General features: G+C 44.1%; 1 protein-coding gene across 1 annotated transcript in view; it reads left to right on the plus strand.

The window, feature by feature from the left end:
• The window catches only part of pcdh9 (protocadherin 9), a gene marked incomplete at both ends in the record, with an annotated part of 361,675 nt that overhangs the window by 69,659 nt on the left and 277,741 nt on the right, over positions 1 to 14,275 (plus strand). The window contains one exon of the mRNA XM_083662392.1: positions 12,246 to 12,347. Within this exon, the coding sequence (XP_083518518.1) occupies positions 12,246 to 12,347 (102 nt within the window). The remainder of the gene's footprint in view (positions 1 to 12,245; positions 12,348 to 14,275) is intronic.

Consider the following 14,275-nt stretch of genomic DNA (forward strand, 5'->3'; position numbering starts at 1 on the left):
TTTTGACTATGTAAACAGTGAATACCCAATATCTTTTGACTATGTAAACAGTGAATACCCAATATCTTTTGAATATGTAAACAGTGAATACCCAATATCTTTTGACTATGTAAACAGTGAATACCCAATATCTTTTGACTGTGTAAACAGTGAATACCCAATATCTTTTGACTGTGTAAACAGTGAATACCCAATATCTTTTGACTATGTAAACAGTGAATACCTGCTATATCAAAATAAAATATATTTTGACTGTGTAAACAGTGAATACCTGCTATATCAAAATAAAATATATTTTGACTGTGTAAACAGTGAATACCTGCTATATCAAAATAAAATATCTTTTGACTGTGTAAACAGTGAATACCTGCTATATCAAAATAAAATATCTTTTTGACTGTGTAAACAGTGAATACCTGCTATATCAAAATAAAGAGCACAGCTGCTGTTTTCAAACACAACAAAGATTTTATTCTGGTTGCATTCATTCTTCTTCCCCCGCAGTGCTGTGCTAGCAGGCCCCCGTCGAGGTCAGAAGATGGCACAGCCAGGGCAGTCAGTCACTCACTCACTTGTGACTGACTGACTTCACTTTAGTGAAGGGGCGGGGCTAGGAAAGAGAGGTCATCACTAGGTATAGGAAGGTCAGGAGGAGAGTCGGGATTCGAGGCATGGCTAGGGGGATGTGGGTGGTGGGGCTGGGGAAAAGGGGCGACAGCTCGGGACAGGAAGGTGGTAGAGAGTCAGGATTTGAGGGGTGGGTATGGGTATGGTGCTAGTGGCTAGGAGGATGTTGGTGGTGGGAGCGGGCATGGTGCTATAAAGCTGAATGGCTACATACTGTGCCGTGGGCGGTGTTGGCGCTTGTTTGTCAACACTTGAATGTTGGTAAAAAAAACAACAACATTTTAGACAAAAAGTGGAGAAAATTGAATTTTTCAAAAAAATGTTCTAATTTTCAAGCAGATCCTGAACCGAATCCAGTGCCTGGCTGTAGGCTCGTCTCTGAGGGCGGCTACTATCCGGTGTTACACCGACATGTGCAGAATTTCAGTGTAACACCGGTGTCTAGGACAGATCCAGCCCGCCATCGGAGACGAGACGCCAGGGACAAGCTCTCATTGGAGCCAGGCGGGCGACTCGTTCCCTGTGCTCCACCAAAGATCTGCCGTCTGGAGCTTCTCTGCCAGCTGAGATGGTTGAGAGGCCGCTCTGCTGTCATATAGTCTGCGTTCTCCTGGATGAGTGAGCATGATTGGATGGTTTAACATTGCAGATACCAGCCCTTTGACCAGTAAGCCTGTCCTTCTGGTTTCTGGAGGACCTCCTTCTTTGCTTGTTTTTGGACCTGCAAGTGGTGTACTATTTCACAAGATCGCTAACAGCTCCCCCTACTGTATTTACAGGGAAAACACAGATTTCGGGAATATATCTCGTCAATGGTGGGGAAGCGTTGTGTCATAAATGGGGGTAAAATCTCATCAATGGCGAGGAAAGAGTTACCGACAGAAAGACATTGATTTATAAGATTGAGAAAACGCTCAGCTGGGTCACCTTGATGTGTGCACTGTGCAGCGCAGCAAATTGAACGGGGAATAAATAAACACAGGTCACGGCTGTGATGGAAACTTGAGATGGGAATGCAAAAGCTACTTTTACTCAAAAAGACACAAATCTTTTGAAGAATAACTAAAACATTAAATGATGAAACTGGTGGAATGCATCAAAGAGAAAAACACTAAGCCGGGGTGGGTCTAGATTCCGGGTTTGGGCATCAAAGGGTTAATCGAGTTACTATTATTACTATTACAACCCTGTTCATCAAGGAAGTTGACCTCGCCAGCACCTCAATCTCATTCTGGCATCTCAGAACAGAAGTAATCTCAAACGGTCTCTAATGACGGGGAATTGTTTTGCTAATGCGTTCGCCCGCCTCCTCCGGAGGACCTCGGGCACTGTGCCTCCTCATCCTCTCCCCTCTGCTCCAAATTCATGAAATCTGCTGATTAGAATTCCTCCACGAGTTCCAGCAGAATTTCCGTCGTGGAGCCATTAGTGGTTGTTGAGAGAAGGCTTTTTGGAGCCTGGCCTCAGCATCGACTATAATGACACGGACAAGCGGTGCCAGGGACAATCAATGCGTCTCCGCCGCTCAAGAATGGAACTGTAACAGCGCCCACTGTCGTCCCTTTCAACCAATTAATTGATCGAGGTTTCATTTATCCTGCCCGCACGACTTCAACCTAATTTGTTTCCCGTTCGCTCAACACAAAGCGCCACCCCCCCCCCCCCCCCTCCTTCATTGAATAACCATGTTCGCCCGTATCACATCACATGGTGTTTTGTCCCTCTTCTCAAAAACGCTTTGGATATTGTGTCTGCGTTAATTTACATGTAAGCAGGGGCCACTTTTAAACTTGTGTATAATTAATTATCATATCAAACATAATCTCGAAATTAATTTATGTCAGCGCACGCGCACGCACACACGCGCACACACACACACACACACACACACACACACAGCAGGTTTTCCATTAGAGCATATTCTCTGTGAATATGTTTTTAATTCAGAGGAGGCAGTTGGAGGGGAGGGGGGGGGGAGATGAATCCCCCCTCTCTTTGTTCTCTGTGAACAAAGCCGAGGTGCACGTCCTCTTTACTCTGCAACTATGCAAACTGTCCTCCTTGTAATTGGCTGATATTTTTTTTCAAACTTTACTGCAATAGCCTCTCTGCAGCAGCAGCACGCGTTTCCCATTACAGTCCTGTCATGAAACAGCCTCCTCACTGTCATCAACGTAACTGGAATGTCAATACTTAGCATGTGTGTGGAATGGGGGAGCGTGGAAATGGGCTTAAAACCGCCGGCCCATAAACGTAAAGTGTAATACGCCCGGGCCAATCACGGCACGGCTCTTTTGCAAATCAAAGAATAATAATCACAGATTTTCTCGCCCGGCCATCTCAACAGCTTAATATAAATAAGTTAGTAGCACCCTCTCTCTCTCTCTCTGGCGCTCGCTCGCATTTTCTATCCATCAACCGTTTCCCCTCTCCGTTTCTTTTGGCTTTGCATTGCACCCAAGCTGCATCCTCTCTCCCTCATCCTCCCTCCCCCCCTCCTCCTCCCTGCCCTCCCTCTCCTCCTCCCTCCTTCCCCCTCATCCTCCCTCCATCCATCTCCTCCTCCCTCTCTAACCCTCTCCCTCCCTCCCCCTCCCTCCCTCTCTCCTCCCTCCCTCTCTCCTCCTCCCTCCCTCTCTCCTCCCTCCCTGCCCTCCCTCTCCCCCTCCCTCCCTCCTTAACTCTCCTCCCTCCCCTCCTCCCTCCCTCTCCTCTCCCCCTCCCTCTCCCTCTCCCTCTCCTCCTCCCTCTCCTCTCCCCCTCCCTCTCCTCCTCCCTCTCCCTCTCCTCCTCCCTCCCTCTCTCCCTCCTTCTCCTCCTCCCTGCCCTCCCTCTCCCCCTCCCTCTCCTCTCCCTCTCCCTCTCCTCCCTCTCCCTCTCCCTCTCCTCCTCCCTCCCTCTCTCCCTCCTTCTCCTCCTCCCTGCCCTCCCTCTCTCCCTCCCTCTCCTCCTCCCTCTCCTCCCCCCTCCCTCTCCTCCCTCCCTCTCCTCCTCCCTCTCTCCTCCTCTCTCTCTCCCTCTCCTCCTCTCTCTCCTCCTCCCTCTCCTCCTCCCTCTCCTCCTCCCTCCCTCTCCTCCTCCCCTCCTCCCTCTCTCTCTCCTCTCTCTCCTCCTCCCTCTCTCTCCCTCCCTCCCTCCCTCTCTCTCTCCCTCTCTCCCTCCCTCTCCTCCTCTCTCTCCTCCTCCCTCTCTCTCTCCCTCCCTCTCCTCCCTCCCTCCCTCTCTCTCTCCTCCTCCCTCTCCTCCTCCCTCCCTCCCTCCCTCTCTCTCCTCCTCCCTCCCTCCCTCCCTCCCCTGTACGTTGCTCTCATACTTGCTCTTCATGTTATTGCTCAGTCATGGCGTCCAGGCCAGACAAGTCTGCGTGGTGTGATGTGATGTAAGGCAGCAGATGATGGCACTCAGCTGGGTGTCCAGAGGGAGCTTCTCCACACTGGGGCCACTTTATGGCCTCATTTACATTAGAGGAGCTCCGGCTGTAAGTCAGCAGGGCCTCAGAGAGAGGAGACAGGCGTGCGAGCACAGGACGATTACAGACATAATATATGAACCCATAGACGTGGGAATTTCCAAAGAGACCAGTCAGATATTATATATATATATATATATATATATATATATATATATATATATATATATATATATATATATATATATATATATATATATATATATATATATATATATATATATATACAGTATATTGCTCTGATTGATTTTTACTATGCTGTTAACTATTACCACTACTGTAAGTGGAATCTGCTCATGTGTTGTATATCAAAGCACAACACATCTGTTGAGATGATTTACGTGGCGTCTGCCACGGCCATTTTCTTAATTGCCATCTTTCTTTCGATCCTCCTGTCCATCACACTCACAGTAAAACCTTTTTCTCCAATCTTCATATATCACAACAGGTCACGTGTCCATCACGTTCTGACGTATTGATAGGATTCGTTAATAAATACATGAATTAATCGATACGGTAAAATGAGTAATGATCTCATGGAGTCTTCCAGCTAATATGCCATGTGTATCGCTTTCCTCCCCTCATGACCCTCACCACCACCAGTCACAAGACCAACATCGTGTACTTTTCATAGTGCTACACACACGCACATACACACACACACACACGCACGCACACACACACACGTGCGCGCGCACACACACACACACACACACACACAAACAACTTGTTGTTCAGAAATGAATGCTATCTTGTGATGTCATGGAAAAGTGCACGCAGTGTGTGCTGTGCTGTATCTCTAAGGTAATTAAACGGAGTCAAAGGGCAGCTGAGACTGAGAAAGCTGGGCAAGGCTAGCCTAATGGTGAAGCTAATTAGCGTGTTTCATCCCCGCTAATGAAACGCATCTTCTCAGCCCCACACAGTATACTGACATGTTCAACACACCGCAGAGCCTTTCAGCACTATTACTGTTGTCTCCATTCTGATGTTGGTCAGAAAGGTTCCGGTTCTTCTAGGTCCAAGCCCTGCTGCAAATAACCCTTATTCAAAAGTAACAGTAAATGGATCTGATATAAGGAATGGCGTTTTCAATTTGTTTTTGACTGAATAAATAATAATGACATGGATTTGATGGATGGATGGTTGATTTGAACGTGAACAGTGTTTGAGTCTGGTTCTTGGAGGAAAACACATCCTCTCTCTGTGGGCGTGGTAGCAGGGATGGCCAGGTACTAGGTCACTTGAAACAGTCTTGATTCCTCTCCCGTGGTTAGAGTGCATCTTGGTTGGGTGGGGGGGGGGGGTGGTGCAGAACGTGTTTGGTGTCTATCTCGTTCTGGTCTGTGTGCGTACGGTAACGTGGCTGTCGTCCCCAACAACACTGTGAACTGCTGCCACGCTCTCAAGGTGTCATCCATGCCAGGTCCCTGGTCTCGTCAGCGACTCCTCCACTGGTTCAATTAACTCGTCACTCGGTCAGTTTCTACCCAACTAACCGCCTCACCCGCACGTCCGATTGAAATCGTTAAGTTAGTTAGATCGTTAGATCATTATTTTAAAACGGGATCAAAACCAGTGTATTTTAGGCAGGACTCCCACTTTTTCTAAACCCAAATGAATCATTTCAATCATTAATAATAATTATTTCCATTCATAAACAATATCTCCAATGTCAAACGTAAAATTCACAAGACCCATTTCGGATAACGGGACCAAGTCATTGTTTTGCAAGTCACGAGTAAAGTCTCAAGTCTTAGCTCTCGAGTCCTGAGTCAAGTCCTGACACGTGCACTTTGTACAACGTGTGTCGTATTGTAGTCTCATCTCTCACAGCCAAGCCTCCATCATTCTCAATAAGCCGTTTAGTGCCTACGTCTCATTGTTGTTGTCAGCGTTGACAGTATCACACGCTGCTGCTGCAACAACGCAACGTTTCCCCCGTGATCGTTCTGATGATGCGCTGTGAAAGATGATCAATTACAGCGTCGCCAGACTCTCACGTCCTGTCACACATCACACTGGTGATATATCGTCCGATTCGAATAAATAATCTCACATTCTGGTAATTTTATGGAGAACATTTCCCATTAATTGGAGTGACAGACACGCGGAGGATATTAAAAAAGATGCATAATAAGAAGAAGATGGCACCGGAGTATTGCTCTGCCCCGCTTCCACCCTTTCTTCTCCAGTGACACGAAGAAGAAAGAATCTGTCAAATCAAGTCCTCGTTACGACGGTGTGCAGTGTGAATACGTCCACACGTGCGCAGGGGATTTTATTTGAGCAATTTAGATTAACAATGATCTATTATTAGCATCAATGTATGTAACATATAGTTATTGTATGTAGGTGGCTTATGGGAGTTACTTAGTCCATGAAGAGTAGCCTAATTAACTTGTCAGAACAGAAACTCTGAACTGACTCCTCTTATCATCATTTTAGATTCAGGGTTTCATTGATCTCGAGTCTCTCTAAAGTCTTTCACAGTGATGGAGACAGAGGGGACTGTAGCTGTCTTTGTCCATAAACAAGTGTGCAAAAACTGTGGAGACAAGCAACATTTTAATTCAGTTTCATTTATTTTAGCAATAATAAATTCCTTCAATCCATGAATTGAAACATATTCTATCAAGTTCCTTTAAGTTTATTACTCAAAATCAATCAGAGATTTGTGGTATCTTGGGGGGCATTTTTGCCTCTAGTGAGCACATCTTCCTCAAACAGTCAAGCTATCCTGTAAGTGCCAACCCCACATCAAAAAGCAGCTTAAGAGAAAACACGCTGAATGAAAATGTCCAGACTGTCAGACTGAGCTCCTCTCAAGCTATTATATAGTCTGACGTTAACTTACAGTAAGTGCTCACCATGGATTTATTAATTTAATTTCTTTGACAGGGACAATGGACACAGTCAGAAACTGTCCCAGAATTAGCCAGGAAGCAGCTACAGTCACGTGGGTCCCAAGATGATACAAGAACAGTCACAAACAACAGGGTTACAATCACAGTGTCAATCTGCTACACACACATATAGAGAGCCAAAGTGAACGTCACCTCCTGCCTTTCTCCCTGTTACCAGCATCAGAAAAAATGGTGGTGAACGGAGACAGACATTACTTTTTTGATCCCGTTTGAATTGTGCCACGGGGTAACACATGTTCCATTTGGTCCATTTAAAAGATAACTACCGTATGCATGACAGGAAAGTCGCAGTTTGTGCTGAAACTGAAACGTAAGGTTTAGTTTTGTCAATCGACTACATCCACGTGTCGCACATTATACGTCACACCATCAACAACCATGGATCTACGGTATGTCAACAACAATGGACTGGCGGGAGACACGACACTTAAACGATTTAAGACGGCAGCCCGTCTTTATTGTCACACAACACACTACAACACATGCACGGAGGGCCACAACACACACATGCTGACGGTGGCCGGTGAAATTTGTCCTCTGCATTTAACCCATCCTGGCTTTGTCCTTTCCTCCTGGGGCAGGCCAGGAGCAGTGGTCGCTTTCTCGTACAGCGCCCGGGGACCAACTTCGGATGTTGTCGTCACTGGTCGGATGACGATGACGATCTGATCTTCTGCATGTTTTTAGTGGGGGGGGGGGGGGTTATATACGGAGGAACCCCCCTGTGGGAGCACGGGGAGAACATGCAAACTCCACACAGACAGAAAGGCCCTTACGACGAGATACCCCACCTGGGCAGTAGGCACTGAAGATATGGGGGGGAACACAACCACAGCGCCCACAGTGTCCCAGGCGAGAATCGAACTCAGGACCTTCTGACTGCGAGGCGACAGCTCTACCACTGAGCCACCGTGCCCCCTTATGCGACTGGTTGTGCGTAGTCTTTCTGATTGATAACTTATAGTGCCACAGTTTTACCACAAACTGAGACTTTCTTGACATGCACAGTCATCTTTTAATTGACAACATTTAACATGTGTAGGCTACTCTGTGGCACAATTCAAACGGCATCAAAAAAGTAACATCCGTCTCCGTTCAGTTCACCACCATTGTATTTTTTCTGACGCTGGTACAGGGAGAAAGGCAGGAAGTGACGTTCACTTTGGCTTTCTATACAATTGGGCATAAACACAAAGACACACCTTCTCTCACACACACACACATGCACACCTGACCTCCATGCCAAATGTCAGCCTCCTATAGGGCGAAAACTGTGCCTGCTAAAGCGTGGTGAAACCTTTTGTGGACCAACCAACCAACCAACCAACCATCCACTGTGGCTCCTAATCCACAGCAGCAGCGCTCCAGTCCCGTCCACCAGGGGGCAGAATCCACGCCACGCCAAGTACAAAAGCACAAAATAGAAAATAAGATAAAAAAAGGTGGACTGCTTGGAATTGGGTGTTAGTGACGACATGATTGTTGTGAAAATACTCCATAAATATTCATAGTGCAATGCACTGTGGGAAATCTCAGTATAAAGTCTGCAAATCAGCAAGTCCAGGGAAGTCCTCCTGACTAAATCCAGCCCTTCAGCCATCGACTGATTTCTGAACCATTTTATGCAGCTTACTTTAAGATGTCATTTTTAATGAACAGTCTTTTTGGTCGTGGGAAGTCAAATAACTGTAATCATCGGAGGTGAATAGGCCGCTATTTGATGCTGTCAGAACATTATTACTGAAAGGACCTGGCTATTGGGTGAAAACAACTATCCAATTAGTGAAAATTAGTTCAAGGTTGGGATCAGCAAAATGGGGCATGCGCCACAGTGCAAGGGAGATTTTAAATTAGATCCATATCTTATAATACATCTATCTATCAAGTAGGCTAGTCAGTGGTTTTGGGCTATAGCAAAAGCAACTCCCAAACTGATAAAAACATGTGAATTTTATGCAGGAAATACCAATCATTGAGGCAGAGAGGCAGAGAGACAGAGAGAGAGAGGTCGTGTCGTGTCGTGTGCCCTTAAAAACTTACTAGCTGGCTAGCAGCAGACAAGCTAATCTAGCATTAGCCACAAGTACATTTAAAGTTACTTCCCCTATATGTGTTGACACAGCAGGGGCAATGTTAAATAATAAAAGTTGATCTACAGGCGAATAAATATATTTGAAAGCAATAGTATCATTTAGAATGCTTAGCCTTACTGCATGTGAATGTGAATACAAGGCCTTCAGTGTGCACATGAAATAGGCCGAAACTGCGTAATACAACAGTCTGAATGAAAGCCATTGTGTATACAGTGTCTCAGTATCTCATATAGTCTGAATTAAAGCCATACAGAATCTCAGTGATGTCAAGTTGGTCTTCACCTAATGACTTTATAAAAGATCACTCATGTTTATGCTTGTATCGAAGGATAATACACAATGATGCTTAATTACAGGAAAAACCACAATGAATACACCAACACTGTTGTATTATTTGGTCAATTGAATTGTTTAATAAAATAGTTTATTTTTCTTACACCGTAGATAAAGCACCAAATATAGACCGTCATCATGTCATGTCGAGACATTTCCAGTGCACTTTAACAAGACACCTCTCAGTCTCTCCGCTATCTAAAAAAATCAACTGTACAGTAAATATCAGGTTTTGATGTCATTCCTACAGAATCAAATTGACAGGTAAACATCCTTTATTGAAACGGACCATTTTCTCCCCCGACAGTTAGCTTCAATAGACCATAAATACACTGTTAGCCACAAGGCATGCTGCGTTTTGAGTAAGGGGTGCGACTCACTTTTTCTTGAGGCGACTGCAGCTATTGAGCTAGCGATACTTTCACCAAAGTGTTCTGCAAGCGCAAATGTCCATTCACCTCCACAGGGCGTATATACGCGTGGAGTGGAGTTAGGAGGAGAAGAGGAAGAAGGATTGGGATAATAGACGGAGCACAATCTGGTGCTCGACAGTAAACTACAGCAGTCAGAGTCAAACAGCTCAACACATGATTCAACAGCATCAAAGGATCCATCACGTCTTGAGCTGAACCCCGGTTCACCTAAACAGGTTTGACAAAACTGGTCCCAGGAGCAAAAAAATTGAGCGGTTTTTCACTTACAGAGCCGACAAAGATGGACGCCTGTGCAAATGTTGCTGCACAACTGTCCCGAGTCGCGCGTGGCAGCACATTGCCTGCTAGCGTTTCTTGCTTGCCATGGTATCACACTGGCAAATTATTTCATAGTAAAACACAGTATTGAAATCAAAGTCAAAATTCTGTCGTTATGATGACTCGACGAGTGGATGTGAAAGTGAAGACAATCGAGACATATCAGAGTTATGGTAGTTAGATTGTCAAATCAAGTTTGATTATAAAGCTATTTTCAAAGGCTGTTGTTTTCTAACAGGTTCCTGTGAAAACCCATTTACTCACTCGAGTATGACTAACCTGAAATTTAGATCGAGGATCAAATGGATTCGCTGGAAGTGCCCCTTATATGCATATTGCATAACACTCCCAATTAGTCTACGATACAATTGCCAAGTAAGAGTGAATGATACTGATGTGAGTGGTTGAATTATTTAAATGGTACCCATCCCTATGTTACAGTCGTTCAAAACTGTCCATTGTATTTTTGAAAATTTAGAAGACATATATCTTATTTAAATACTCACCCATTGCGGCACATCCATTATAGTGTGTTTTATTTGAGGGTGAATTGAGTATGTATCTGGAGTCAATCTACTCATTTGTTGATGGTGGCTCAGGCTATAGTATGGAGGCACTGTCAGATCTGTGCCAACCACAGCAGACAGTCCCGAGCAACAGACTGGCACGTTGCCATTTGACACACACACCATCCACCCAGTGTAGCGTTACTGTCCTAAATAAAGCAGTTTACAATGACTATAGCAGCGGCTGTAAACAGATAAGTGAAAGTGAGTTGGCTATTTTTAGGAGACAGAAACCTGTCTCTTGAGCGAGTAAAGTTTGCTTTAACAATATGGTTTTTGCTGATAAGGAGCAGGGAGTTCGGATGCTAGTGCTGCTGCCCCGATAACCCCTCTCCCTCTTTCTCCCCACTGCTGCTGCTCGGCTCTGTTTTGTTGTTGGTCATCTGGAAGTCAGTTAAAGACAGTGATTTATGCCTGGGGCTCCATGCTGCATAGCCTCATTACACACACAGCCATTTTGAGAATCAGCAGATAATTACAGTATACATCATAGACCTCATGGGGCCCCAGCAGATTCACTCCATTCCATTGGCCGGTCATTTCGGCCAATAGGGTCTCAGGAAAGGAAAACTGGATTCTTCCTGTACTTGGAATATATATTTTTATATATATTTATATATATATATATATTATATATTGTTTTAAAATTCATTAAGGGACATTGAATGACATGTTTTTAATTGGTGTACTGTGAATACCCCACACTGATGTTTTACTTTCCTTACTTTACACACTGATGTTTTACTTATGGCATCGCAGTGTTTCCCCTAGAAAATGTTTCAGGCCTGGAGGGATTTCGAAACGTACCTCGCCCGCAACGGTGGGGGCCGTCGCTGGCGACGCTAAACTTTTAAGCTAACCTGTTCGCACCTATGTTCGCAATGGCATCCCAACTATCATCGTACTATTATGGGATGCGATGCGAACTGTTGTATTATGGGATGTGCATTTCCCAGGCAACGACACACGCTTGGAACACGGTTTGGAACAGCGCCGCACGCTGGCACGATGCTCCTAAAAGCAAAATGCTTATTGTTTTGAATGATTTGGCATCTTCTATTACTGTCAACACTGTCAACAACAGTATTGTTGTATTGTAATAATATGCCATAAAGGTTTATTGACATTTTGGGGAGAGCAGGGATTTTCTTTTTTTTTTGGCAAAAAAAAATCTGGCCTGGCGGGGGCGCCATTGGCCTGGCGGGCCCGCCAGGCCTGTAGAGTGGTAGGGGAAACACTGTTATGGCATGGTTATATCCAGTGAGGTAAAGGAAGGTTTGATGATAATAAAAACAAAAATTTGCCCTCTATTTTGACGTTGTTTATTGTGTTTATATTCCTTGTCATCATGATGGGTTAAGAAAGTGATAAAACACTGACATACACTCTTCTTCCATCATCATCATTACCATAAGTGACCCAGAAACCATCTAAAGGAGTGATGATGCTAACAGCCTTTTTTCCAATCTTCCATGAAGGGAACATTAACGCGTGCCCGAACCGAACTGAACCCCGAGTATCTGGACCTGCGTCCTCGAGCCGAGCTGAACCCCGAATACTGGACCCCGTGCACCCCTTTAGTGAGTACTAACGGCCCTTGCTTCTCCTAAAACTATCACCATCGATTAATTCAAACACCTGTCATCATCACGCCAATGAATCCAGATCAACAACACCTGTCATCATCACGCCAATGAATCCAAGATCAACACCTGTCATGACTCCAATGAATCCAGGCTCACCCCAGATTTTGTTGTATACAGAGGTTTTGCTCCCAACATGCCATGCAGTGGAAATAAGCTCTGTTATGATTTGCCAGAATCACTATCATTTCCTTATTCGTGTCTCTATCCATCGCTGGGCATGTGAGACGTTGCACGAAACCAGACTAATTCCATCATATTTTCCTCCTCATCTCTCTCCTACACAATGTTTAAGTATTCCGTGCCTCTTCATTGCTGACATATTACACTAACAACATCATTAAATCCCAGACCTTAATGTGACGCTAATACTCGTGCCATCTTACTTGAATAAGTATTTGTCTCATTACCTCCATGCTTAAGAAACAGTGGGCTTGATAGTCATTTGGGGGTTGGAGGAGGATTGCTTGTGTTGCTCTGCTTGCAACACTGGTGAATCTTAATGATGTATTCTCTTTCTTAAACCCTGTAGTTACCAAATACAGTATATCAACAGGGGGACTTTTTTTTTTTTAACATTGAGAGTCTCACAATAACCCTCCCCCCCCCATCCCATTATAAAGCAGAATTCCAATTATTTTGCTCTTCTCTTTCATGATCCTGAAATACTTTGCAATCGGTAAAGCACTTACTCACCATTGTACATTGTCCCAGAGGGCTGGTTATCTACAGTATCTATCTATCTATCTATCTATCTATCTATCTATCTATCTATCTATCTATCTATCTATCTATCTATCTATCTATTGTATCTATCTATATTCTCCTGTATCTATCTATGTTATCTACTGTATCTATTGTATCTATCTATCTATCTATCTATCTATCTATCTATTGTATCTATCTATCTATTGTATCCATCTATTGTATCTATCTATCTATTGATTCTATTGTATCGTATCTATCTATCTATCTATCTATCTATCTATCTATCTATCTATCTATCTATCTATCTATCTATCTATCTATCTATCTATCTATCTATTTATCTATCTATCTAAGATGATCTCTGCACCAACAGTATGGAATATTCCACAGGAAGACTTGAACCATGAGGCTCCTCCATTTGAGTTCAAAGTCTTTCTTCTGGCAGTAATGAATCCATTGGGAGTTGTCAATGATAAGTTGTCAATACAGTAGTAGCCCCCTCTCTCTTTCTGCATCTCTCCTTGACATCGCTCTCATTGTTCTAGTTGTTGTTGTGTGTATAACTAAATAAGTGGTTAGCAGGATGAAAATGGACAAGTATGTCCATGTATATTTATGCAAATAATAAAACTTCTTAGCAATTAAAGCTGAGCAAATAAAGCAGCTTACACTGCAGTGGTAAAATATTGATCAGAACATTTTGACAGCGTCTTGCATCATGTGCTGTAAGCGCATTACAGTAATTCAAGTAATGAATTCTTAATGTTTAATATGATTCCTAGAAATAGAGAAAACATTTTTTTTCAGTTCTAGTCTCATTTATCACAAGATTGCATCTGCCCCATTTAGCTCCCAAGGCGAGTGCGTGGGCACAATGGAGACACGGGAACTTGTGATCGGCTGAATTCACCACAGGGTTGAATGGCGCCCAATGTTGACTGCGATGTTGACTGATCGCGGTCTTAAAGGGATACACACACAAATGAGGGATATACACGCAAATGCTGCATCAGGTATCAATGGGTTAATGTCTGCTCTGATGCCGTATTCTGTATTAGACACACAAAGAACACACAGACACTGTGATACTGTAATGAGACATTTTGTGTATGAACAACCTGTCTCTTAGACTCTCTTTCTCTAATGTGCGTCTTGCA

This window comes from Poromitra crassiceps, assembly GCF_964638095.1.
Source record: "Poromitra crassiceps genome assembly, chromosome: 28".
In the NCBI taxonomy this organism is placed as follows: Eukaryota; Metazoa; Chordata; class Actinopteri; order Beryciformes; family Melamphaidae; genus Poromitra; species Poromitra crassiceps.